The sequence below is a fragment of the Rhipicephalus sanguineus genome, chromosome 8, assembly GCF_013339695.2.
Source record: "Rhipicephalus sanguineus isolate Rsan-2018 chromosome 8, BIME_Rsan_1.4, whole genome shotgun sequence".
In the NCBI taxonomy this organism is placed as follows: Eukaryota; Metazoa; Arthropoda; class Arachnida; order Ixodida; family Ixodidae; genus Rhipicephalus; species Rhipicephalus sanguineus.
The window spans coordinates 658,772-682,301 of record NC_051183.1 but is presented as its reverse complement, the minus strand read 5'-3'; the positions used below and the strand labels follow the sequence as shown (position 1 = coordinate 682,301).

Genomic DNA, 23,530 nt, shown 5'->3' with positions numbered 1-23,530 from the left:
ACTCTAAGGTCGCGGGATCGAATTCCGTCTGAGACGGCCGCATTTCAAAAGAGGCCAAATGATAAAGTCACGCGTATTTCGATTTAGGTGCGCCTTAAAGAACGCCAAATGGTGAAAACTTTGGGTGCCCTTTACTGCGGCGTCCCTAAGAATTAAAAACGTTTGCTTCGTCCGCCTCGTTGGTACAGTGATTACGGTGCTCAGATGCTGAGCGGAAACTCGTGGTTTCGAACACAGCCACGGCGGGAGCATTACGATGGAGGTGAACAATGATAAATTCGTTCCAGACAGCTACACAACGCTGCTCTGCACCGAAGGCCTGTACCCCTGCTGAGCTATGGGTCCATTGACCAGCCGAGATAATCTACTGTACCAGACCAGGTAGGCGAGACTGTCAACTAATCCTGAGCCAGGTGGGGTGTCAGGCAGTTCGATGATAAGGGCCAACAGACGGCTAGAGCATTTGATCCTGTTTGACTACTTGTCCTGGAACCAGATGAGGTGGCCGCTGTCGCGGCTGCAGTTCACGGTTGATTTTATTCCGGCTTCAGCTACAAGCATCGTAGCTGAAGATGCGGTGGCCTTTCGAGGCTACGGTGGTCTCTACTGCTGCTTCTGAGACTGCCAGGCACGTTATGCCTTGGGGCCAGCCACAGTGACGACATTCGCTAGACATGCAATGCTTCAACCAAAAGTTGGCGTCGGAGCGTCAAGAAGCTCAAAGGTCGATGAAATCACGGCGAGAGACACTAGTTACTTATGCAACGAACTTTGGTGCTTCAAGTGGGACTGTATCGTTATGTTACCGTAAGTAACCTCTCTTAAGAGTTTTTTTTTTTAATTTTCTAATCGGTAAATGCATTTTCGGTTGGCGTCAGTGCACTCGAGAGTCGATTACGTTAATTGGCCAGCGGTCCTGGATCCACAGCTTGACGCTTTCATCACACCATCACACGCATTCCATCACTGCTAGCATGCATTTGTGGTAAGACACTTTGATGCTGCTCTTCTAATTTCTTATTCTGAGCTCATTTGATTCTGCCTACGCTAGCAAATGATCCGCTTTACACACGCCCGCAAGGCCTGCTAAGCCGACCTAGACTTTCGAAGCATCCATCTCTTCCTCCAATACGTGAAGAGGGTACGTATTTTCATGTTTTTGTGATTTACCTCGTAAATTTAATAATAGTTTACGTGTTCACCATGTAAAAGCTTTACATTTCGAGTCACACATTATTGTAATATAAATATTACTCTCCTGCGAGCCCATGTAATAATTTTGCTACAAAGACGCCTTAGATTTGGCTGCTCTTTCCTTAACCTTTTGCAGATAGAAACATGGTGGATAATTTTGTAAGTAGGATGGAAAACTGGGCGCGTTGGTGTAGATTCATTGCGGCTAACAGCGCGAAACAGGTATGCACGAAGGAACTAGAAGTGGACACAACACAGCGCTTACTTTCAACTGAATTTTTATTGAAAAACGCGAAAACATATATACATGAAAAAGAGACCAACACGCGACAAACCAAGCCTTGGCAATCTAAAATCAATTGACTCAGAAATGCGCGCTACGCATCTAATCAAAGCAAACGGGACGTCTCCAAGGTAAAAAGGCATAACCAGTACATACACGGGGTATCAAAAATAATTATCCACAATCTAACATGTTAGCTTCGTTATCTAGTAAGACAATAGATGGCTGGCTGACACACTGACACCCGTTCTTGCGTATAAAAAACGCCTCCGTAATTTCCCTTGACAGTTTTTCGGGGTGCTTGAAGCGCACGTTTGTTTTGTCAAAAAGGGGGCGGCACGCACAATCACGACAGTGCATGGACAAATGTGAATGCGCAAAGCTTTTCAAAGAACTGTGGTGTTCCCTCAGACTAATATTTAAACAACGCCCGGTATGTCCTATGTGCTGACGATCGCATGAAAATGGAATTGAGTACACCACGTTTTGAATGCACGGAACGAACTTCATACCGTGTTTCATAGAGCATTGCAGATTGATTCTATTTTCTTTGTTGTCCAAACGCCTACTTACTGCCTGGCAAACACCTTTCAGCTTCGACTTGCTCGAAAACCCGACATTTATTCTGAATTTAGATGCAACTTTCTTTAACCTGTGTGAAAAAGAATGGACATATGGGATACAGACAAAACGGCTAAAATCTTCTTTATCGCTCTTTCGTGAGGGCTGTCTCTTGATTTCACGAAGCAGTTCATCGCATGTCATAGAAATGACTGACTTAGGATAGCCGGCCTCGCGCAGCCTTTGTACCCGATTAAGAACGCTGTCAGGTATACGATGGGGACAACACTTGTTGATGACAGACCTTATAGCGGAAGTCGCAATACCTTATTTGATTAATTTTGAGTGCCCTGACCTGAAATCAAGAAGAGACTTCATTGACCTCGGTTGATAGGACCAACATATATGATCTACTTTAAAGTAGAGCCTCAGGTCTAGAAACTGGAGCTCCTCCTTCTCTGGAACTTCAAAAGTAGATTTGAGACCTTGCCCCTGTTCCTTAAATACCTCAGAACGTCTACAATAGAACGCTGCATGTTATGCCTGCTGACGAAAACCAAATAATCATCTACGTAGCGGAAAATGTGCGTAGCTAGTCCACCCAGGTTACTCTTAATTTTATGGTCGACGAAACTCAGGAATATGTTGCTCAGAACGGGGGCTACGCAGGAGCCTATGCAAACTCCTGCTCTTTGGATAACGGTCCTTCCTTGCCACGCAACAAACGTGGATTTCAAGTAAAAATCCAAAAGCTCTAGGAAGCTAGAAGCCGGAATTTTATATTTTTCGAGGAAGCCTAACTCATCCGTTTGCCCGTCGATGCAATCTTTGACAAACTTTAATAGCTGTGCGTGCGGCTTCCTCGAAAGTTAGGCTTCCCCGAAAAATGTAAAATTCCGGCTTCTAGCTTCCTAGAGCTTTTGGATTTTTACTTGAAATCCACGTTTGTTGCGTGGCAAGGAAGGACCGTTATCCAAAGAGCAGGAGTTTGCATAGGCTCCTGCGTAGCCCCCGTTTTGAGCAACATATTCCTGAGTTTCGTCGACCATAAAATTAAGAGTAACCTGTGTGGACTAGCTACGCACATTTTCCGCTACATTGATGATTATTTGGTTTTAGTCAGCAGGCATAACATGCAGCGTTCTATTGTAGACGTTCTGAAGGTATTTAAGGAACAGGGGCAAGGTCTCAAATTTACTTTTGAAGTTCCAGAGAAGGAGGAGCTCCAGTTTCTAGACCTGAGGCTCTACTTTAAAGTAGACCATGTTTGTTGGTCCTATCAACCGAGGTCAATGAAGTCTCTTCTTGATTTCAGGTCAGGGCACTCAAAATTAATCAAACAAGGTATTGCGACTTCCGCTATAAGGCCTGTCATCAACAAGTGTTGTCCCCATCGTATACCTGACAGCGTTCTTAATCGGGTACAAAGGCTGCGCGAGGCCGGCTATCCTAAGTCACTCATTTCTATGACATGCGATAAACTGCTTCGTGAGATCAAGAGACAGCCCTCACGAAAGAGCGATAAAGAAGATTTTAGCCGTTTTGTCTGTATCCCATATGTCCATTCTTTTTCACACAGGTTAAAGAAAGTTGCATCTAAATTCGGAATAAATGTCGGGTTTTCGAGCAAGTCGAAGCTGAAAGGTGTTTGCCAGGCAGTAAGTAGGCGTTTGGACAACAAAGAAAATAGAATCAATCTGCAATGCTCTATGAAACACGGTATGAAGTTCGTTCCGTGCATTCAAAACGTGGTGTACTCAATTCCCTTTACATGCGATCGTCAGTACATAGGACAGACCGGGCGTTGTTTAAATATTAGGCTGAGGGAGCACCACAGTTCTTTGAAAGGCTTTGCGCATTCACATTTGTCCATGCACTGTCGTGTTGTGGGTGCCGCCCCCTTTTTGACAAAACAAAGGTGCTCTTCAAGCACCCCGAAAAACTGTCAAGGGAAATTATGGAGGCGCTTTTTCTACGCAAGAACGGGTGTCAGTGTGTCAGCCAGCCATCTATTGCCTTACTAGATAACGAAGCTAACATGTTAGATTGTGGATAAATATTTTTTATACCCCGTGTATGTTTTGGTTATGCCTCTTTACCTTGTAGACGTCCCTTTTGCTTTGATTAGATGCGTAGCGCGCATTTCTGAGTCAATTGATTTTAGATTGCCAAGGCTTGGTTTGTCACGTGTTGGTCTCTTTTTCATGTATATATGTTTTCGTGTTTTTCAATAAAAATCAGTTGAAAGTCAGCGCTGTGTTGTGTCCACTTCTAGTTCCTTCGTGCATACGTGTTTCGCGCTGTTAGCCGCAATGGATATTTTTTTACAGACTTCCAAAAGTAGGGCAAGGCATAGCGGACTCAGTAAGAGACACAACGAACTGCATTCACAAAAGGCTTCAAGAAAGTTAAGGCACTCATTGAGGCCAAGAAATCAAAGACCAAGCAAAAAAAAGCTTGCTAAAAACTGGTCTTGTAAATTGGCCTAGAAGAATAGGAAAAGTTAGGAAGGCAACCTAGACGCTTTCTTCAAAATAGGGACCCGTAAAAGTGAGCTTCATTTAAGTACAATTGTTTCGCAGAGAAATAAATACCTGACAGCTCATAGTCTCCAGTGTTCTGCCGATGAAGCTGGAGGGTGTCCATGTAGTAGTGCCCTTCAACGTAGGAATCCCTGACGAAGGTGGTAGGTTCTTGCTCTTCCATGAAGTCAGCTGCTGAAATTTGTCAAGAAATGTAGCATGCATAACGAATGGATAAAATTTATGAAATAGAGAGGAGTTCCGCTCCAATCTTTTTTTTTTCGAGCTGTTGATTTGCTCGTACTACACGTCAACTGTGTGGGATGGGAAGGACAGGATTCAGAAGCAGAAGATCTATATTGGTTCTCATGTAGCTGAACTTCAAATGACGCAGTGGAATATATGTGTTCACAGCTGACAAATTGCTATCAGAAATTTTAACATTGCATGTCCCTAAGCATTACAGGTGCGTCGAAGTCTTGTTCAATAGTGCCTGTAGTGTCGTCAACAGATACTACGATCGATATACATCTTAGCTTTGAAGAGAGCTCTACATTTCTGGCTGCGCATTGAACAATTTCACGCCTATTCCGCATTCTACTTTACTTAAGGGGTCCTAACGGCACAGCACGACGCAGCACCTCCAAGAGATGCTGCGTCGTGCTGTGCCGAATGGACACAACGAGCCATAAAACAGGCAGTGATGAATTACTGCGGTCTATAAGAAAATTGTACAAACATAGCCAGAAACCTACATCTGATTTAATCTCGCTTATGGGCCACTCTACAACCACATATTGCTTGGGTTAGAATTTTTCTGCCATTACACTCTCATTGATTTCGCTAGCGGCGCTCCTGCACTTTGATGTATATGAAATCATGGGTGCTCTAGAGGCAACCACGCCTCGCTAATATGTCATCCACGCGATTTTTATGACTCTTTAGATCAGTGTTCTTAAATAATTGCAATTAATATGTACAATAAAGATTCCTCTCTTCATGTCTAAGAACAATAGTTGTTGCAACGCTCTCCTAAACAACAACTCCAAGGAAAATATGGAAACGGCACGAAATATTGGCATATATGTCGTCCATAAAAGGGTAGAAAGTTTGCTAACGCGAATAATTCCTAGAATACTATTGTGGTAACAAAACGTCTTGCAGCTCCTCCACCTGAAGTACTAATCATTCTGGGCTGATCTTATACCATTCCTTCCGCGTTAGCATACGATCCGCTTTACAAACGTCCGGGAGAACTGGATGGAAGAACTAGGGGGCTCAAACAACCATCTCTTCCGCGAATACCTGAAGAAGGTGAGTATTTTCCTATTTCAACGCGGACCTCTTTAGGCCGAGCGTATTTCGTCTCTCGTAGTGAACAGCTCTCGCACTCTCGCCGGCTATTTTCATAAATCAGGCTAGAGTGCTAGAGAATAAACGAGCAGGTGGCAATTTCATAAAAGAGCAGGCATTGTAATTTTCAAAAGCGGGATTGCTTCGGCTCCTGGCGTAGCAGATGTCAACAACGCTTCTTTCTTACGCTTCTTCCCGCAGAAGAGTAAGCAAATTCGCCGGCCATAGGCAAGCCGTAGGGGGTCCTTGAGATTGGTTGGAGTGCATCTAGCAGTTACTAGGTATTTTGATTGCCCGGGCGTGTTCGCGCGCGCCCTTCCTGAAGAGAGATTAACAGATGGCTCATACCTTTGGAGGCGCTGTGACCTTACCGCTCAGTTTGCGTTGAAGTCATTCACAGCACAAAAGTGTTTTGCCCGCCGCGGCGGCCGGATTTTCTTACGCCGGTGCTTGTTGACCTATGTAATGCTAGATGCCTAAAGTGTTGGGAATAGCCTTGCTCTGTACACATTCTGACGTGTTGCTATCGCATTAATTGCTTCGCCCTTGTGGTGAAGCAATATATGTGGTAGCAACGACTTGGCACTCGAAATGCTGTGCGAACAAAAGGTGTCACTATGCAAGTGCGACTCCAACAAATTGACATGTAAGTGAATGAGATAGCTAGAAATCGGAGAAGATAGGCTTCGATAATTACGTGCTTCTCGGCTCTAGGTGCCGAAACACTCAGCACTGATAGGGAAAACATTTCACCGAACCACAACACATAAAAATGATTCTAGTTTCATTCTTTCATACGTAACATATATGGTCACATACTAATTAAATTATCAAGTACCGTGGCTTGGGCGCACATGCAGGCGTATAAAATATCTCACTCAATGGCTACGATGAATGGCTGTCGCGAACCTGATTGAGTGATCAGAACCTACAGAAGCGAGCAACCGAAAAGTGAAACACTGATAAACGAGGCCAGCACAAAATGTATCACACAGAGAAAACTATTACTGCTTGCGAATGCAAAGAAATGGAGGCACTATTTTCTGGTAAACAGTAACGCTATACTTAACGTTGGTATAGAATATCCTTTCATGTGGTTTAAAATTTCTTTTCTACCATTTAGTCAACGCTCCTACATGATAATTATAATATCTGTGGTTTAAAGTCCCAGAACAACGATATGATTATGAGAGACGCCGTAGTGGAGCGCTCCAGAAATTTCGACCTCCTCGGGTTCTTTTAAAGGGACCCTGAAACGGTTTTTTGAAGTTTTGTCAGCATTTAGGCAGGAGCATCCCCAAATCATTCGCACCAGAAATAAGTGACACACCGAGTACCAATGACGCTGCGGAATTGATATCTATACCCTCCTTCTCACCACTGCCTTGCACCCTCACCTCACAGACACCCTCGCATCGCCGGCGATCGCAGCGCCCTCATGAGCGCACTCGATGGTTTGAGCTTCGCCCAGTTATGGCCTCAGATATTGCACGCCGACGGCTTGCACGCAATCTCGGAGGCCCAACTAAGACGAAGCTCGCGGAGTGGTTGATATCTGTTCCGACAGGTGCCGCCACACTATCAGCAGATTTTATGTTATTCTCTTGTACGTCGACAATCTGCAAAAGCATGCGGACAAACAAAAATAATTCGAGAACGATCACCGATAAGCGTAAACACGGGCAATGTGGTTGTGTCTTCAGGGGTGAAGTTATAGCCACAATAAACGTGGATCGTGGCGTTCAACGGATAGCGAGAGCGCGACGCTCATTGCAGCGACGAACTGAAGGGATTCCGCTCACCAGATGCCTCACGAACACTGCACGATATTGCAGCTTTACAACTCACCAATTGCTAGAAATTGCTAGATATGTGGTACACAACACGGCTAGGGCAATTCATTGTGTCCAGTAAAGAAACCTCGAGATAAGCACTGTCGCTCAGCTCGCTCCACCACGGAGCAAGTTGTAACACAGGCAGCCGACGCTCGCTGTCCTCAGGAGGTTCAGTGACGTGGACTGGACATATCCAATCATATCAGCCGCCTGCGTGACGTCGCGCTTCCACGACGACGCGCACTGGAAATGGGCGGTTTGAAAACGCCTTTGGCTCAGCCGCTGTGATCGGTGGCGAGATTCGCAGCTTTAAAACCTTGTAATAAATTACAACGTTTACGCACAGAGCTTAATCGGTCTGTAAATGATCCTTAGGACTTGCTCTACCGGCTCAATGTGTTCGTACAAAATCGTCAAAACCGTTTCAAAGTCCCTTTAACGTCCACCTAAACCTAAGTACACGGGCTGCAAACATTTTCGCCTCCATGGAATATGCAGCCACCATGGCTCCTTCAAGATGGCAGCGGAGGGTCGAGGAGATAAGAATGCAACTTCTCCGTGGAGGCGGACCTCGGCCTATCACTGCATTCATCCATCATCGTACGTATGCGGTACTTACACTTGGAATCTGAAGAGTAGTTAGGTGTACACTTCCTCCGTCTCAAATTCTTGTAACGCTATCACTGCAAACAGTGGGGTGACATGCCGTGCCCTTCCTTTGTTGAACTCGGTTGTTCTTTTTTTTTCTTCACAGGATGTATGTCGAAAAGTTCGGCATAGGCATTTTCTAATAGTGGAAAAAATGCGACAACAGCACAATGCTAAAATCCTTAGAAGATAAAAGTACAACTCGGACAGTTAAAGATAGCGTTATGCGTAATATGTTTCCAAAGAGAGCAATCTAATTTGTAGGCGTCTATTCTTCTTGTGACATTTGCAGGAATATTCCATTGTAACACTCCCCGCATATTACTAGACTAGTATTGCTTGGGTTTGTGGGCGTTTAATGGGGATTATGTCTTGGGAAGACGTCAAGCATCAGGTTATACAGGATGATAATTTCTTTTTCAAGCCACGCTTAGTCAAAGCCTACTGCATTGTAATACACGGAGGTGTGCGAGATACACCAACACATTCGATAGAGCGCTTCTCAGTATACCGGAGCGAAACCCGGTGAATAAAACGACCATAGTCACTTAGGTGTGGAAAACTTAAAGAAGTCTAGAAGGCAGCACTATTCTACCAAACGTGTCGTGCTGGGGTGGACAGCGGCATGGGCTCGTAAGGGCTGCAAAGAGATCGCTTCGCAAGATTGTACGGCAAGCCTTCTCAACTTCGAGTGAGACATTACCGTGCTCGAGAATGTTGAACCCGTCGCCTGCTCTAAGTCTCTTAGCTTCATTGAGCCGGAAACCGGATAACTATCCGTAGACCGACCTGTATCTTATTTGGTTGATCAATCACGACAGCAGCACAACACCGAGTCAAAAAAACACGAAGTTCAAAGCGCACGAGGGTCATCGAGAGACTACAGTGCAGAAACAACCAGACCGCAAAAACTGGAAACAAACGTCCAACTGCTAATGACTACAGCTCTGATGAACGCACACGTCTGACAAGTGAAGAAGCAACAGATTTAGAGAAGGCGATGTCCTACTTGTACACGCTGAAATCCTACCTATTGAGACGCTGTGACTCGCAAGAGTAATTTAAGTCTACTGAGAAGGTCTCCAAAGGCTTTATCCGCTGGAGCTACGTGCGTGAGATCACGGCCAGCAAAGTGAAACGAAATATTAACAGAAGCCTCTTGCCCGCAAGTGCATGATTGCGTTCTGCCGTCATGTGTGAGGCATCTTCATGTACTATACTCAGGAGTCCACTAATAAAACCTCGATCAGTTTTCCGTTTTCAAAACATTCACTAGTTCTATTTATGTATTTGGTCCACCAGCAGTCGTCGGACACATGCGTAAATAGCACTAGTGAATCATCATCATCATCGCCATTGCCCTGACTACGCCCACTGTAGGGCAAAGGCCTCTCCTATGTTTCGCTAGTCAACACTGTCCTGTGCTTGCTGCTGCCATGTTGTACCCGCAAACTTCGTAATCTCATATGCCCACCTAACTTTCTGTCTACCCCACGAGCGTAAACTACATAACTATATAATAGTCCTTAACTCCTGCGAAAACAAAGAAAAGTTATCAAGAAAATATTGTCAGCAGTTAAGGTGCCACTAGAAAGAAAATGAAATAACCCCAAGTCAACCACACCACAGTTAAAGTACCTAGCAATTTCGCTTCCCTATGGTGAAGTGATGAATCAAACATCCGTTTCATATAAATTTAGGTAGTATCGTTTCACGCGTGCACGTGCAATCACGGGCACATCTCAGTCGTCAAAAACCAGCAATAGCTCTCACAGGGCAGACATGATGGACTACTCAAAGAAATTACGTTGGCGTCATTGAATGTGTGACCTCGTACATTGAAAGTCCGGAAATCTTGCACACTTATACGGACCATATTTTTATTCAAATTTTTATGTTTGTTGGTATACAAGCTTTAACAGTGAATATAGGAGGTAGTAGAAGAAGCACAGCGAACTCTGTAACGAGCCACTACAACATCTCGGTGGCTGTCTCGGCGATAAGTCATCGCTACATGCCTTCATCTCTAAATATGCACCCATCAGTACTAACACTTTCTGGTGAAGATGCGCACCTGCTTCACTTCGAAGATCTTCCCCAATATTCCATGACGGAACCAATGCTGCGATTCACCCGCTTCAGAACGCAGTGTGACTCTGCCGTCTTCGCTCCAGCGAGCTCTTATGTGGCGAGGTAATTATCATTCTCGCCACCACCGCCGTGAAACTACAGTGCGTGACTGATATCGATGCGGTATAATTCTGTGAAACAAGTTGAAAGGTGTATTGGTGGTGTACGTGGCCAGAATTTGGTGGAAACCGGCATACGACATAGATTATGAGCCTTACATTGAAGAAACGACCTCGACGTAAAGTTACGTATGTTCGCTTGGATAAGCATATCGAATAGCGAAAGTTAGAGGGTAAGTAATTCAAGCCTTTTTTGTGATATGAAAGCTTTGCTGACTGATAAAATTGATTTAACCGCGTTCGTGAATTGGAAATTATGTGCACATGACGCTATTCTGCAAATAGACCTGCAAACTTGTGCGACATCAATCGAAAGCGGTGCTGCTGAGCTTTCTATAAACAGAGGGAAGCCAGAAACCGTTGCCTACCAAAATACATTATTACTAAACATGGTAATGTACGTTCGGTTCAACAAAAGATATTTGATGTTGCTGATGACGTGACGCTGTGCACAGAATCATTTGCTAGCGTCTGTATCTCTCATCACTTGTGCTGATACCGATGACGGTGTGATATAAAGACATAGTGATCATTCTTGAAAGAACAAATTGATGCTTCATACCAATGTATCTGTGATCAATGGAACCGCCTTTGTAGGCATGAAATTGTTATGCCATGCTAGTGCACACAACGATTGCCCTCCTCGATGACGAGCCACCTGCTCTTCGCACTGGAAATTATTTGCTAGTTATTTCAGTGCATGACACGTGCGTGCCCTTCGGGCCGCCTGTAGCGTGGGACTGGCCGAGGCAATTCCGGAGTAGCTGTCACCGTGCGCCGACCAGCGGCGACGTTGGCGTGGTCGTGAGGAATAGCGCTTTTTCTTGGCCCTGGGACCTAGTCGAGTGCGCCCACGGGACGAGGGGGAACGCGAGGATTGCCTTCCTTGCAGGGTCGGAAATTATCAGACCCGCATCCGGTGTCATTTCATGTGCCACATTGGCGTTCGGTTGTGCTGTTTTTCCTTAATTTTGGCTACTGGGATTTCTATGTAAAACTCGTATATGAATGTCATTTCAGATTAGCGTGCACTGCGCTTGTTGTTCGCTGAGCGAGGGAGAGACACCACAGTCTTGACGTCAACGTGATGCCTTCGTACAAGGTTTATCCCAACATGCTTCTGTGTTTGATTTCAGCTACGAAGAGCGCCGTACCACTCGCTCATCCTCAAGCGCGTGTCGCCGCGTGGACACTAGATCGCGCAGTCAATTCTCCAAAAGTCATTCGATCTCTGCTCCGAAACCAGTGGCGTAGCCAGGGGGGAGGGGGGGGGCACACTGGAACCGTGCCTCCCCTCCACGAATTTTTTTTTTCAATAGCATATAGAGCACAAAATTACACTCGACCACATCTTCAAGCCCGGACCCCACTTCACATCAAGGAGGTGCCCCCCCCCTCCCCGGAAAAAAAAATTTCTGGCTGCGCCACTGTCCCAAACTATCTTCTCATTTGTTCACACGGCAGCTCCCTCAATGAAGTTTCCCATTATTTTCAATGGGAAACTTCAAGATATTTGCTTTCTTAAAACGACAATCGTAATGATAAAACTTGCCATGACAGAAGAACTATATATTTGCTTTTGATTGAGGTAGAAACCTGATTTTATATTCGAGCACCACGTGGTGTATATATTCCGTATCAACATAGACCAAAATAAGGTTTTCTGAAATTTGTGATTTTTTTTAAATGTAAGATTGACAGGCTTCAGTAGTCCGAAATTATTTTGGCCGTAAAGTATACCTTCCGTAGAGTAAGTACTGATTTCTCAGACATTCATGCATAGCGCAATATTTCAAGGGAAAATGCGTACACAGAATATTTTGGTGAATTTCCATCTGGCGTATATAGCAAAAACAAGAGAATCGAGCCCTCCAATAATCCCCGCTCTTTCGTTAAAAGAATGTGCCCTTCATAGCTGGGAAACCATATACAGTGCACGACTGGTGGATGCGATCGCCTTTTAAGCAAGGAATATCTGTGTTCAACGTTCCTGTATAAACACATCAAATAATATTTTTCTTCCAGTTGCTGAACTTTGTTACCTTGCTGATTTCCATCGATGCCCATGTATGCCGACAGTAGGCATGATAGTAAAAATATATTCATACACATCCAGCGTGAGCAAGCAGGATGACATCAAGTCAGGTAGAAATACTAGATAAAAATATCTGAGGGTTCAGGTTTTCGCGGTTTTGTGATTGTGTTTCGACTTAATTTGTAAATATCTTTAAACTCATGTATTGTTGCATTAAAGTTATTTCAATCAATCAACCAATCATGTATTGTTGTCTTCCTGTCCGAGTTTCATGTATTGTTGATGATATTGCAGTACCATGGGGCCCTCAGGCGCAAGGTCACGGTCATGGTACGTATTGTTCCTTACATAGGCGGCTGCTCAAGGCCAGCATCAAAACAGTACCCTAGAGGGTAGCCTAATTTTATTTCCTGCAATTGGTAATGCGATGCAATGAGCCTCCGCTAAGCCTTCAGGATGCACGTAATGTTATATCTGGTAATTCGTTAGCACGCAGGCTCATCAGCAAGCTGAACACCGCTTCCTGTTCAGACTGATATGAAACAACTATGGTATTAAAATATTAACAATTCTGAAAGTAGAGCAATATGCTTAAACAACCATGCCAGCTTATACTGAGCTTTCAAATACATTCTCAACAATATGAGTCCGCATTCCTGCCTAAATTCCTGGGTTACCCCACGAAAATGGCTGCTAAACTTTCGTGCATGCATACATTGATATCTTTAAGCATCCAGAGATGTATCTGATTTTTTTACGATAGCCAGCTTCAAGTCCCCACCTTACGTAGAATACTGGATTCTAGTTTTTCCTCATTGTTATTGCAGTGCTAATAAAACCAATGTGCGTTTTATTACAGAATTTCAAAAACATGGCAAAAATTGAACCCTGTATGCAACTTTTTTTACGTGCGTCTATTATTGAGGAGGCTTTAGTTATTTTTCCCTTCGAATGAAATCTGTTTTATTAAAAATTGTGACAACAGCCATGTTCGCCGTAAGTCGAGGTAAACATGCACTTCCATTCCATCTGATCGTGCGTCGTGAGCCACTACGATACCATCAATCTTTCGACGTTAGCCCTAGTTCCAGCGTTCAGACTTTTGTGCATCTCAACAGTAAAAAAAAAACGATTTATTGGTGGTTTAGGAGATGGTACGTCTTTTGTGCGTTTGCATATTTCATGTCGGAATGATTGCCTTACAGGAAATTTGCCTCCCGGAGCACGCAATCGTGCTCCTTTTGGACCTAATCACCGCGGACGGGGTACGTATTGTGCACTCACTCGAGCCCACCGAATCCCAAAGTCACAGCAACGCCTTAGAGCTTGGTTTCATTTCTTGACACGTTCATATGTGAAGAATAACTCGTAGTGATATCTGATGTGGCCGTCGCGATTTACGTTGTGTTATCTCTAGTATTCGGTACGTATGCAGCCTCTTCAGTCAGCCTAAGATTACGTTTCGTATCGGTCTCAAGACAAGCAGTAGACTATACGAAGATATCACAATAGTTTAAGAAACAACCTTAATAAAAATCAGCAGATAATGAGGCCAATGAAGGTATAGGGGAGGTTGTTTACACTGTTCTAAGCGTAGTGTTGTAATTAGGATACAGATGTGAAGAAACTATAGTGGGCGAAAAGGGAACTTGCCGCCGGCAGGGACCAAACCTGCAACCTTCGGATTACGCGCCCGATGGATGAGTAAACTTTATTTTGGTCCCTTGGAACGCGCCCTAGCATGTTGCGGGCCACTACCACGTCGGAACAGAAAGACCACGTCTCTCTGCTACGTCGCGGGCCCGTTGAACTGCCGTAGCTGTTCTTCTAGCCCGGAGCTAGTAATATCAGCTTTCCATTTTCACGGTGTGATGGTTTCGCCACCGCGTAACGCGGGACACCGCCGGAGCATATGTTCTATACTTGTTCATTATGCGTGGATATCGCGAATCTAGAACGTACGCGCCCGATGCTCTTACCCTTTTGAGCTACGGTGGCGGTAGTCCCCCCATCCGATTTATAGGGTACTTATGAGCATGCAAACCTGGGAGTGTTACTTAGCGCCGCTCGCAGCGATGGCGGCGAGTGCGCAACACTAATTTTTGCCAACTGGCGTCACGTCGCACGTGATCCTCTAACAAGAGGAGTGCTGACCCAGAAGCACTCGCAGACTACCTGAAGTCATCAAGTCTGCCGGAACGAGACCCTATCTGTGAATGAATGAAAGATAGGAATTTTGAGGGCACAACTTTGAGGGTACAATTGTAAGGTTATTGTACAGCTATCAATTGTGCATTTATCGACTGTGACATTTGTTAGTTCGCGTTCGTTATGTGTATGCCAGTGTGGTCTTGTGTGATTCTTTGTGTCAATCCTGACAGCAACGTGCTGCAAGTGACGGCTATGCACAGCCATTTATCCCCTACTTTGGCTCTTCTAGGTAGCAGCTTACTCCTTTCACAAACACGGTCGCTGCAGTGAGTGCAGAGGCCTTCGTGCTGTTTATAACTTCTACGCAAACGTTGTGCTGAAGCATAACACGTACGTACCTCCCCCTCGAGACGTAAGCGCTCGAGCACGGACGACGACGACGTATAGGTCGAAGTACAGGGCGCAGATGCGCATCCCAACTGCGGCGGAAGACGAGCAGAGGCGAGGACCATAAAAACGTGCCCTATACGCCACGACTCCGGGAACGCCGACGGCAGAATCCGGCCCCGGAGTGTGCATAGTTTTACTATACCTATTAACTAGAAGCTAATTATTTTTCTTAGAGACGACCTGACAGGGTCCTTGCAATGTCCAGGGGAATTTTCGGCTGGTGTTCAGGAAAGACGGAAAAGTTCCTAATTCAAAGTGCATGGAATTTTTGGGGTCGATAATGTACGTAGTACACCTAATCACGGAACTCTATCTTTCGCGTAAGTTGTACCGAGCTCTCACAAGAATTCTATATGGTATACAAATAAATAATATATCAAAGACACAACTAGAACGAAGGAAAAACAAGCTAACGTGTCGAGCAGTGACCGACAGCTGAGCAGTTTTTCCATTCGATAAACCAAAACCACAAATAAAACACAAACTCCCTCAAAAGTATATTTGCACTGGATATTTCCGGTTTATTGCGTTGTTTTCCGCAGGCTTATTGCAGCTTAAAATAAACATCTACGACATTCTTTTTAATTTTCTTTGTGAGGGCATCGGGTAAATGCGCAATTTCATCTTCCAGACATTTGACTGAGATGTGGCAAAATTTAGGAGGATTTACGGGCTGATTTCAGAAACAGACGGTCCCAAAGAAGCCCAGGGAGATTGGCTGGTTTCCTTAGCACCGTATGAGGTGAATGAATTTGCAAAGGCCGTAAAAATATATGCAATGGCAGAGTAAGGAATGCAATAATTGGTTACCCAAATATTATTATTCTCCATACCACACTTATAGCCGTAAGTGAATTGACTTCGCCGCAGGTATATGTTTGAGGTAATCTCTCTACGATATTAGTGCTTAACTAGATTGAATGGATGATAAAAAAGCGAAAATACTAGTAATAAACCATGAGCTGTGAAATTGTAGGCCCTCTCCTGTCTTCGTACTGCCTAAATTTAGGCTCTTTCACAAGAGCTGTGAATCACAATGAACTGGGGAAGTTCGAATCACTGGCATTGACGAAGGCAGTTAATTGGCACGTATTCATTGACAGGTGTTTTTATGAAACTAATGAAAATAATTTATGCTGTATAATATATCCCCGGCCTTTTTCTGTGTCAGACAATGCTTACTAATGTCGCGGACTTACTTATGCTTACTGATGTCGCAGACAATGTCACTAAACGTATTGTATTCTCTTTGTTTTTATTTCAACTTATTTTTTTTTCTATCATGCAGAGGGTCACACAATAATATGGACTACGTGGGTGTGTGCATGAATGACCGGCTGCGCCCTCTAGTAGCGAGATATCTGCTATCGAGAGCCTTACTCTAGGGAATACGTGGCCACAGCTATGCTCTCGACAGGAGACGGATTGCCTCTAGGCGGCACACACTCCCATGGTCCGTAGTATTGTGACCGACTGTATGTATCGTTAGTAACCCAAGTTTAAATACAGTAATAAAAGAACAATGAGGTCAACAAAGAGAGACCAATTGACTTCATCTGTCGCCCTTCTCCGCAACTGTAGCAATTGCATTGCGCCAACTGCCTTTTTGTTTATTAAAAGACCAGTTCGTGAAGTAAATGACAAAGAATAAAAAATTGGAATTTACTGCTACAGCGGATTTTTAGGAACTTCTCTCTTACTTGCGCTTTGTCTTTTGTTGACAGGGTAATTGGGATGGCCACATTGTCAATGTGCACCACTGAGGAAACTGAAGAACGTTTGGATGCTGCAGAGCTTGACCACCCGCTGACACAGCAGATTTGCTTGAGGATGAACGTCACATTTGATGGCCTTCACCTGAGGGGCTATCAAAATGGTTGCGAGTCTCCACGGCTCGTATTGACATATACTCGTTTAGCTATTGTCGATCACACCAGAGAAATAGATTGAAACATAAATTACAAGTAACAAATCACTCAATTCAGCAGGTCGGGAAACAATTGTGCCGGAATGCTGGCTATGGCATTTAGTACATTTGTAATTTCGGCGAGGGTTATTGAGTGCGTGTGCATGTGCAGTGAACATTGTAGTTCTTTCACCACAGTATAACTACTGACCACTCGCATGGTGATTTCGCGCTAATAAATGGCTTCATTAACAAATTTGTACTACACTTGGCGTTCTTCGTATGCCAATTAGTACCCGTGACTTTCAAAAGGACTAATTTTGAATGAATTGCCCGCCTCTTTTTAAGAATTTTTAAAGTAGGCAGGGTAACGTATCTTGACGTAACGTTACTGAATAAAACTGTATTAAAAATTTCAGCTGAGAAACCTCCAAATGCAGTGAAGAACGGGTAAGGACGCGAATGATTGCGTGGTACGATTAAGTCCCACGTGCTATTCCGATAAAATGATCAGGTAATCTACTTCACGAGAACGTGAAGCGGGAAGCCTCACACGTGTCCAATCTAATCACGGTAACATTTACGGGGGTCCACTTCTGAGCACTTATTGCAACATACCCAAATAAATGTATGTACATAAATATCGTTCTTCTGCTTGTGGCGGGTTTTAGGGGCGAATTGCCTCATGGTTTCAGCTTGTCGGCGTGTCATGCCGTCGTCACGGTCCTTCATAAACGGGTACACGCCGCAAAAAATGGGTTAATACCACTACTCACCACCGGTCGATACTATGTATATTATGTGTTAAAGGTTCGTCGTTACTGCCTAAAACATTATGTTTGGCTTAGCAGGAGTGTCAGAATGCCTGACGAGATCTACCAAGGCGCTCACGTTTCTTATCTAAAACCAGAGACACAAAAATGCATCTCAACGGTAAACTCATCTATTTGAAACACCACTTCTTCAATCATACCTGCAAAGTGAGGGTGCTTTAGTGGACCGGTGGCGAGGGAAGCAGTAAAGAGTTAAGATTTTGCGCTGTGGGAAACACCGGCGCCTAATGCATGATTCGCCCGTCTCAAGGTTTGTTGGGCGCCGTCGCGGAATCCTCCGCTAGCGTCTTCTTAAGGAGATACTACGAAGAGGCTGAGCCGCGCTCATTGGCGAAGCTTTCGGACCAAACAAAGGCGCCTGTTTCTTTCGTCATCCAGCGCCAAGCGGCCAGGAGACCTCAATTTGCTGCCACAAATGCACGAGAACTCAATATCTGTACACAGGACAGCGCCTGTCCTGTGTTTTCCTATACTTCGTCGTAGTTTCATGCGCGCTGTATCAACCAAGATAAGTATCGGAGCTCTGCGCGCTAAAACCTCATCCGGACGCCAGCTGCAAGAGGCGCACCACTTCGCAAAGCCGAACCGCTGTTCTCTAGTGGCGTGCGTTTCCGATCTGAGGTAGGCGTTCAAGAAAAGCGTACGTTGCAGAGGAAGTGCGACTGCCAAATTTCTAAGACAACCTTGCACTGCAATATGTACATGTGCAATATGTGCAATATGGCAAACATGTGCGATTGGATGTAATAGATATTACAGAACGAGGCACTGTAATACCCTGGTAGAGAAGAACATCCTTGACAGGAGTCGCAATGTACTCCCCGTCGGGCACGGGTGAGGATGGTACCAAGTCAACGTAGGTCAGAGCTGTGGGTGGTAAGCGAACGAAGTCTGCGGCGGTTAGGGTGAATGGGAGGCGGTGCAGGGTGATCTGGAAGAGGAAGGTCAAGGTGGAGAGTACCGGTAGAGCAGTCTATGAGCGCCGAATGAAGTCTATGAGCGCCAAGCCTAGAATGACGTCGTGGGGGCAGTGGGCGAGTACGGTGAAAACAACGATGGTAGAGCGATCGGCGATGTCGACTCGAGCTGTACGCATGCCAATTGCACAAGCTGTTCCGCCGTCGGCGACACGGACAACTGGCTTCGCGGCTGGTGTGAGAACTTTCTTCAGGCGAGTCCGAAGACTAGCGCTCATCACAGATAAATGGGCTCCCGTGTCGATTAGAGCACGAACAGGAACACCGTCGATGTGGACTTCAATGAGGTCCATATTGGTCGAAAGGGTCAGTAGAAGATTTGGCAGCGTAGGGAGCAATGCAGCGGCACCTCCGGGTGCTGCATCATCTAGTTTTCCGGGTGGGAGCGTGCGTTGAAGCTTGGCGAATTGGAGCGACAAGGCTGGGGTGAGCGGGACTGCCGGCGTAGGGGCGAAGGTGAGCGTGAGTGCGGGCGGCTAGGAGCAACAGATTCAGTGGCAGCGTGATTGGCACGTGCTGTAGAGGGACGGTAAGAGCCATAGGCGCGGTTATAGCCAGTGTACGTGTGCTGTGCAGGAGAGTTCCAGCGATTGCGACAATGCCGAGAGATGTGTCCAATCCGGTGGCAGATGAAACAGATGGGCCTGTCGTCAGCAGTGCGCCATTCAGCGTTGCGGAAACGTGGTTGGAACCGGGTCGGTGAAGAGGGTGCAGTCGGAGGATACGGCCGAGAGTCCACGTGATTTACCGAGCAGACAGAGTGGAGTCCCATGCTTGCAATCTCCTGACGGACAACTGCCTGGATCATCGAAACCGGAACTGCAGGGGGAGAGCAGGTGCTGGGCTCGCAGGTAGCTGGATAAGCAGCTTCAATTTCTCGTCGCACAATTCGGGTAACGTTGGCATCGTTGCTTGTTGAACGGGGAACATCGGCACAGGACGACGTCGGCGCGGTGTTAGGCAAGCGAGCAAACTGCGGAAGAATGCGCTTGCTTTTAGCGAGTTCCAGGCGCCGGCATTCTTTGATGACCGCATCAACAGTGCACACGTTATTGAACACGAGCAGGTTGAACGCATCATCAGCGATACCCTTGAGAATGTGAGCAACCTTGTCCTGTTCCGTCATGTGCGAGTCAACTGCACGGCAGAGAGCCAAGACGTCTTGGATGTACTACATGACGTACGGCTCTGTTGACGTCTGCGCGCGGGTCGACAACGCCTTCTTCGCAGCGAGCTGCTGACCGTCAGGGTTGCCGAACAACTCTCGTATCTTCTCTTTGAAGAGATCCCAACTTGTCAGCTCAGTATCATGCGTCTCATACCACACTCGCGGGGTGCCGTCGAGGTAGAATAGCACATTGGCAAGCATGAGAGTAGGGTCCCACCGGTTACCTGTGCTGACGCGTTCGTAAAGGCTGAGCCACTTGTCGACGTCTTGCCCATTGGCGCCAGAGAAAACACCAGGGTCACGAGGAGCGGTGACATTGATGTACGTCGCGTTGGCAGCAGGTGTTGGAGCCGGAGTGGTCGGCGCATTTTCCAGAGCCATGTTCGAAGGCTCAAGGTGGCGTCCACTGCGAAGCTTCGTGACGAAGGGCGGTACCCCGCACGTCCACCAAAATGTTACGTGAAGAGACGAAGACTAGAGGCTGTAAACAAGTGTATTTACAGGAGAGTGCTCGGGCAAGGCAGCGGCACACACAGTCTCCGAATCGTCGTCCGTCGTCTTCGCCTAATCGTCTTTTGATGGCTGTCCGCAGCAATATATTCTCCACTGTATTTTCTACTGTGATTTTCTAAACACTCGTCATAAACACTCGCCAGATATCGGCACCACGTTGTTTCTGCGCGACCTGTGCAACGCTGTGCTGCTTTCGTCGGCTCGTTCTTTAGCCACAAGTATCCGCAGTAGCGTGTGTTGTAGTTTTTTTTTTTCGAAATAAACAAGGCACGGGCATGTGAATGAGCGGTGCGCCGCTAACCGAAGAAAAATACTGATCGCGCGTTTCATCTGTATAAAAAGAGTGCGGCTTGCGTAATGCTCTTTTACTGCGCAATGTTTGTTTATATGTTTCGCGGTCGTAATCTATCGCGCGAATTTAGTATTGTCGTTCTGGTTTTCGTGAACGCTATTCGCAACGAGATCTTTGAGCCGCGCCCCCTCGCGTGCGACGCAGATTACTCGGGTGCCGCTCTTGGCGGCCGCGTTCTTTACGTGAAGGCTGCTCGAGGCTACCGGCCAGTCTGTCCTGCTCGAGTTATTGAAACATTAGTGGGCAAGTTCACAAAGGAATTTGTACTCAATGCTCAAGCAAAATGCCCAGCGAAATCGGTGGAGTTGCCGTCAGGAGCACGTTCAGTGTCGATTGCTCCTTGTGTCGTCTGCTAGCCATCAATGTGTACACCTGCATATATGGGGACGATTTCTTTTCGCGACTGTTTTATGGCGGTGGCGTACTCAAAATATCACTTTGGCCCGTTTTCGATCACTGACTTCAGCGTTCGGCCATCAGCTTCTATGTCTACTCTAAAGCGCGATATACAAACACCGGATCCTGCGTGTGTTCGGTGGCGAAGCTTGCTCCTTCGGTTCAATTCATTTGTTCGGAGTTTTAAGCGCATTACAAACGACGTGTGATGTTATTCAAATAAATGAAATGGTCGTTGCAGGCTACAACCTTTGATGAAATCCAGGTTTTCGGCAGCTGCTGTATAAGCAGGTTGCGAGCACGTGTCAGAAGATGATGCACGACGGTGATATGAACTATTGGTAGGCTTCACGGAGTTTTTTTTTTTTGCAGCTATTTTCAATCCCTATGCTAATAAATCAAAGTTTGCTTACTATTTCACAGTCGTTTGAAAGTATGCTGAACAGAATTAGTCTAATCATCCTAACGTAGATAAGTAGAGAGCTTTTAATCGAAAATTATAATTACATGTACTTGCAATAAAATAGTGTGAATCACTCTCAACGGTGGCCTTCTGTTAGGGCGTGATGCGGTCACTGTACTAAAAAATTACACGATCTCCGCTAAAGGGAACCATGTGTGAATGCGAAGCAGCGGGGAGATGGTTCGCTTGAGCGGGAGATGGTGTAATTTTTGGAACTGTATTAATACGCGCCGTCCTGTCATCACATTAGAGGCAGGCAATACTGATTAGGCAGCACTGCGCGATCGAAAGCATGAATGAGGCTTACGAGTGGCGAACCACATGAGCGTATTTACTGATCATAAGTGTTCGAACTTTCCACGCGCGCCACTGCTGGTGTCTCATTCGGAGCCGATAGTACGTGAAAGAAGTTTTAATGTGCATCCAACTCGCCAATCTACGCTAGTTGTCTGCAGTAACCGCTGTTGAAGACGTGATGATTTTATTTTGTCGACAAACTTTTTTTGTACACAGGTCCACATAACTACAATTGGGAGGGAAGCGTGAATTTTCCTTCAACTTAAATGTGTTTACATGACGATAAGTTTGTGAATAAGCCCGTAAAATTGACCGCGCTCTGCTCCCAAAGCACTGTAGGCTCTCTTTTACAGGCTTGGCGGGACATCCGCGCTTTCATGTAAGCCTTTCGACGCCATCCGGCCCAGTGAGGGATGCCACGAACTCGGGAGCATGGTCCTGACCGCGATGGCTCTGGGCATATAGATGATACGTAAATGCTAACGTTTTTCAACCTCCTGTAATGCTAGATGCCATCTAAAGAACTATCATTACAAGGAAATACAGCTAGTAGTCCAGGAACGCCGTGCGCCGCGAGTGAAATATAACGAATATTATGCTGTTCTAGCCAGAGCCTATCAGACGGCAAAAGCCGAATCCCCGCTTTGCTTCACCGGAGCGCCGAAGGACTGGTGGCGATGTGCATGAATATCTCTTTAAATGTTGCGCTATTTGCTTTCGCATGCGGCCGAGGCGTGCATAACTGCTTCTCCGTGTCTATGCACAACATGCGCGCGAAGGCCCGTGATCAGCGGAAAGATGAGTGTGATGATCTTCCGAACAAACAGCTCCTTCTACTGTAAGGCGCCGTAACTCTTTGCCCTTCTTCGCAGCGCACGCTGACCGAAGAAAGCAAAATAAAAAATAAAAAGGGAGGAATAAAGGGGCGTAGGTGTAAGAGAAGGGCAGACACGGTTATGCGGATACGTACTTCGACACAACACTGCCTTGCGAAGCTTGCAAAGAGATGCCTGTTAGATTTTTGCGCCAATCGAGTCCCGTATGGCGATATAATTTACCGCGGACGCGCGCCAAGAAGCAGCGCTGCGGCACTGTACACGCGTTTATATACGTAATTGCTTTCGTCGACCTGCAACCCCCTCAAGCTATGTTGAATATGCTCTCTCGCGCTTGAGTATCTTTTAAAATGCATGAATCGTAATGTCTTTTTTGCAAGTCTAGATTATGTTGCAGGGCGAGCAACTAAAGTGAATGCCGAGAATAGAACTGAGGTTCCAGAGCGCTTTTATGGTGCGCCGGTCATTTTGGAACATACTCGTAAGCACAGTGCCGATCTCGTTGACC

At 45.8% G+C, this 23,530-nt stretch overlaps 1 protein-coding gene across 5 annotated transcripts in view; it reads left to right on the top strand.

Moving 5' to 3' along the window:
• Positions 1-17,392, top strand: part of LOC119402567 (uncharacterized) — a 52,047-nt gene extending 34,655 nt beyond the window's left edge. For 4 of the 5 annotated variants that reach the window (XM_049418715.1, XM_049418716.1, XM_049418714.1 and 1 more), the window contains 6 exons: positions 1,052-1,141; positions 5,785-5,874; positions 8,247-8,348; positions 12,975-13,010; positions 13,886-13,945; positions 17,006-17,392. In XM_049418715.1, the coding sequence (XP_049274672.1) occupies positions 1,052-1,141; positions 5,785-5,874; positions 8,247-8,348; positions 12,975-13,010; positions 13,886-13,945; positions 17,006-17,010 (383 nt within the window). In that variant the 3' untranslated portion in view covers positions 17,011-17,392. The remainder of the gene's footprint in view (positions 1-1,051; positions 1,142-5,784; positions 5,875-8,246; positions 8,349-12,974; positions 13,011-13,885; positions 13,946-17,005) is intronic. The other variant, XM_037669716.1, reaches the window with a different exon arrangement.
• Positions 17,393-23,530: the final 6,138 nt, after the last annotated feature.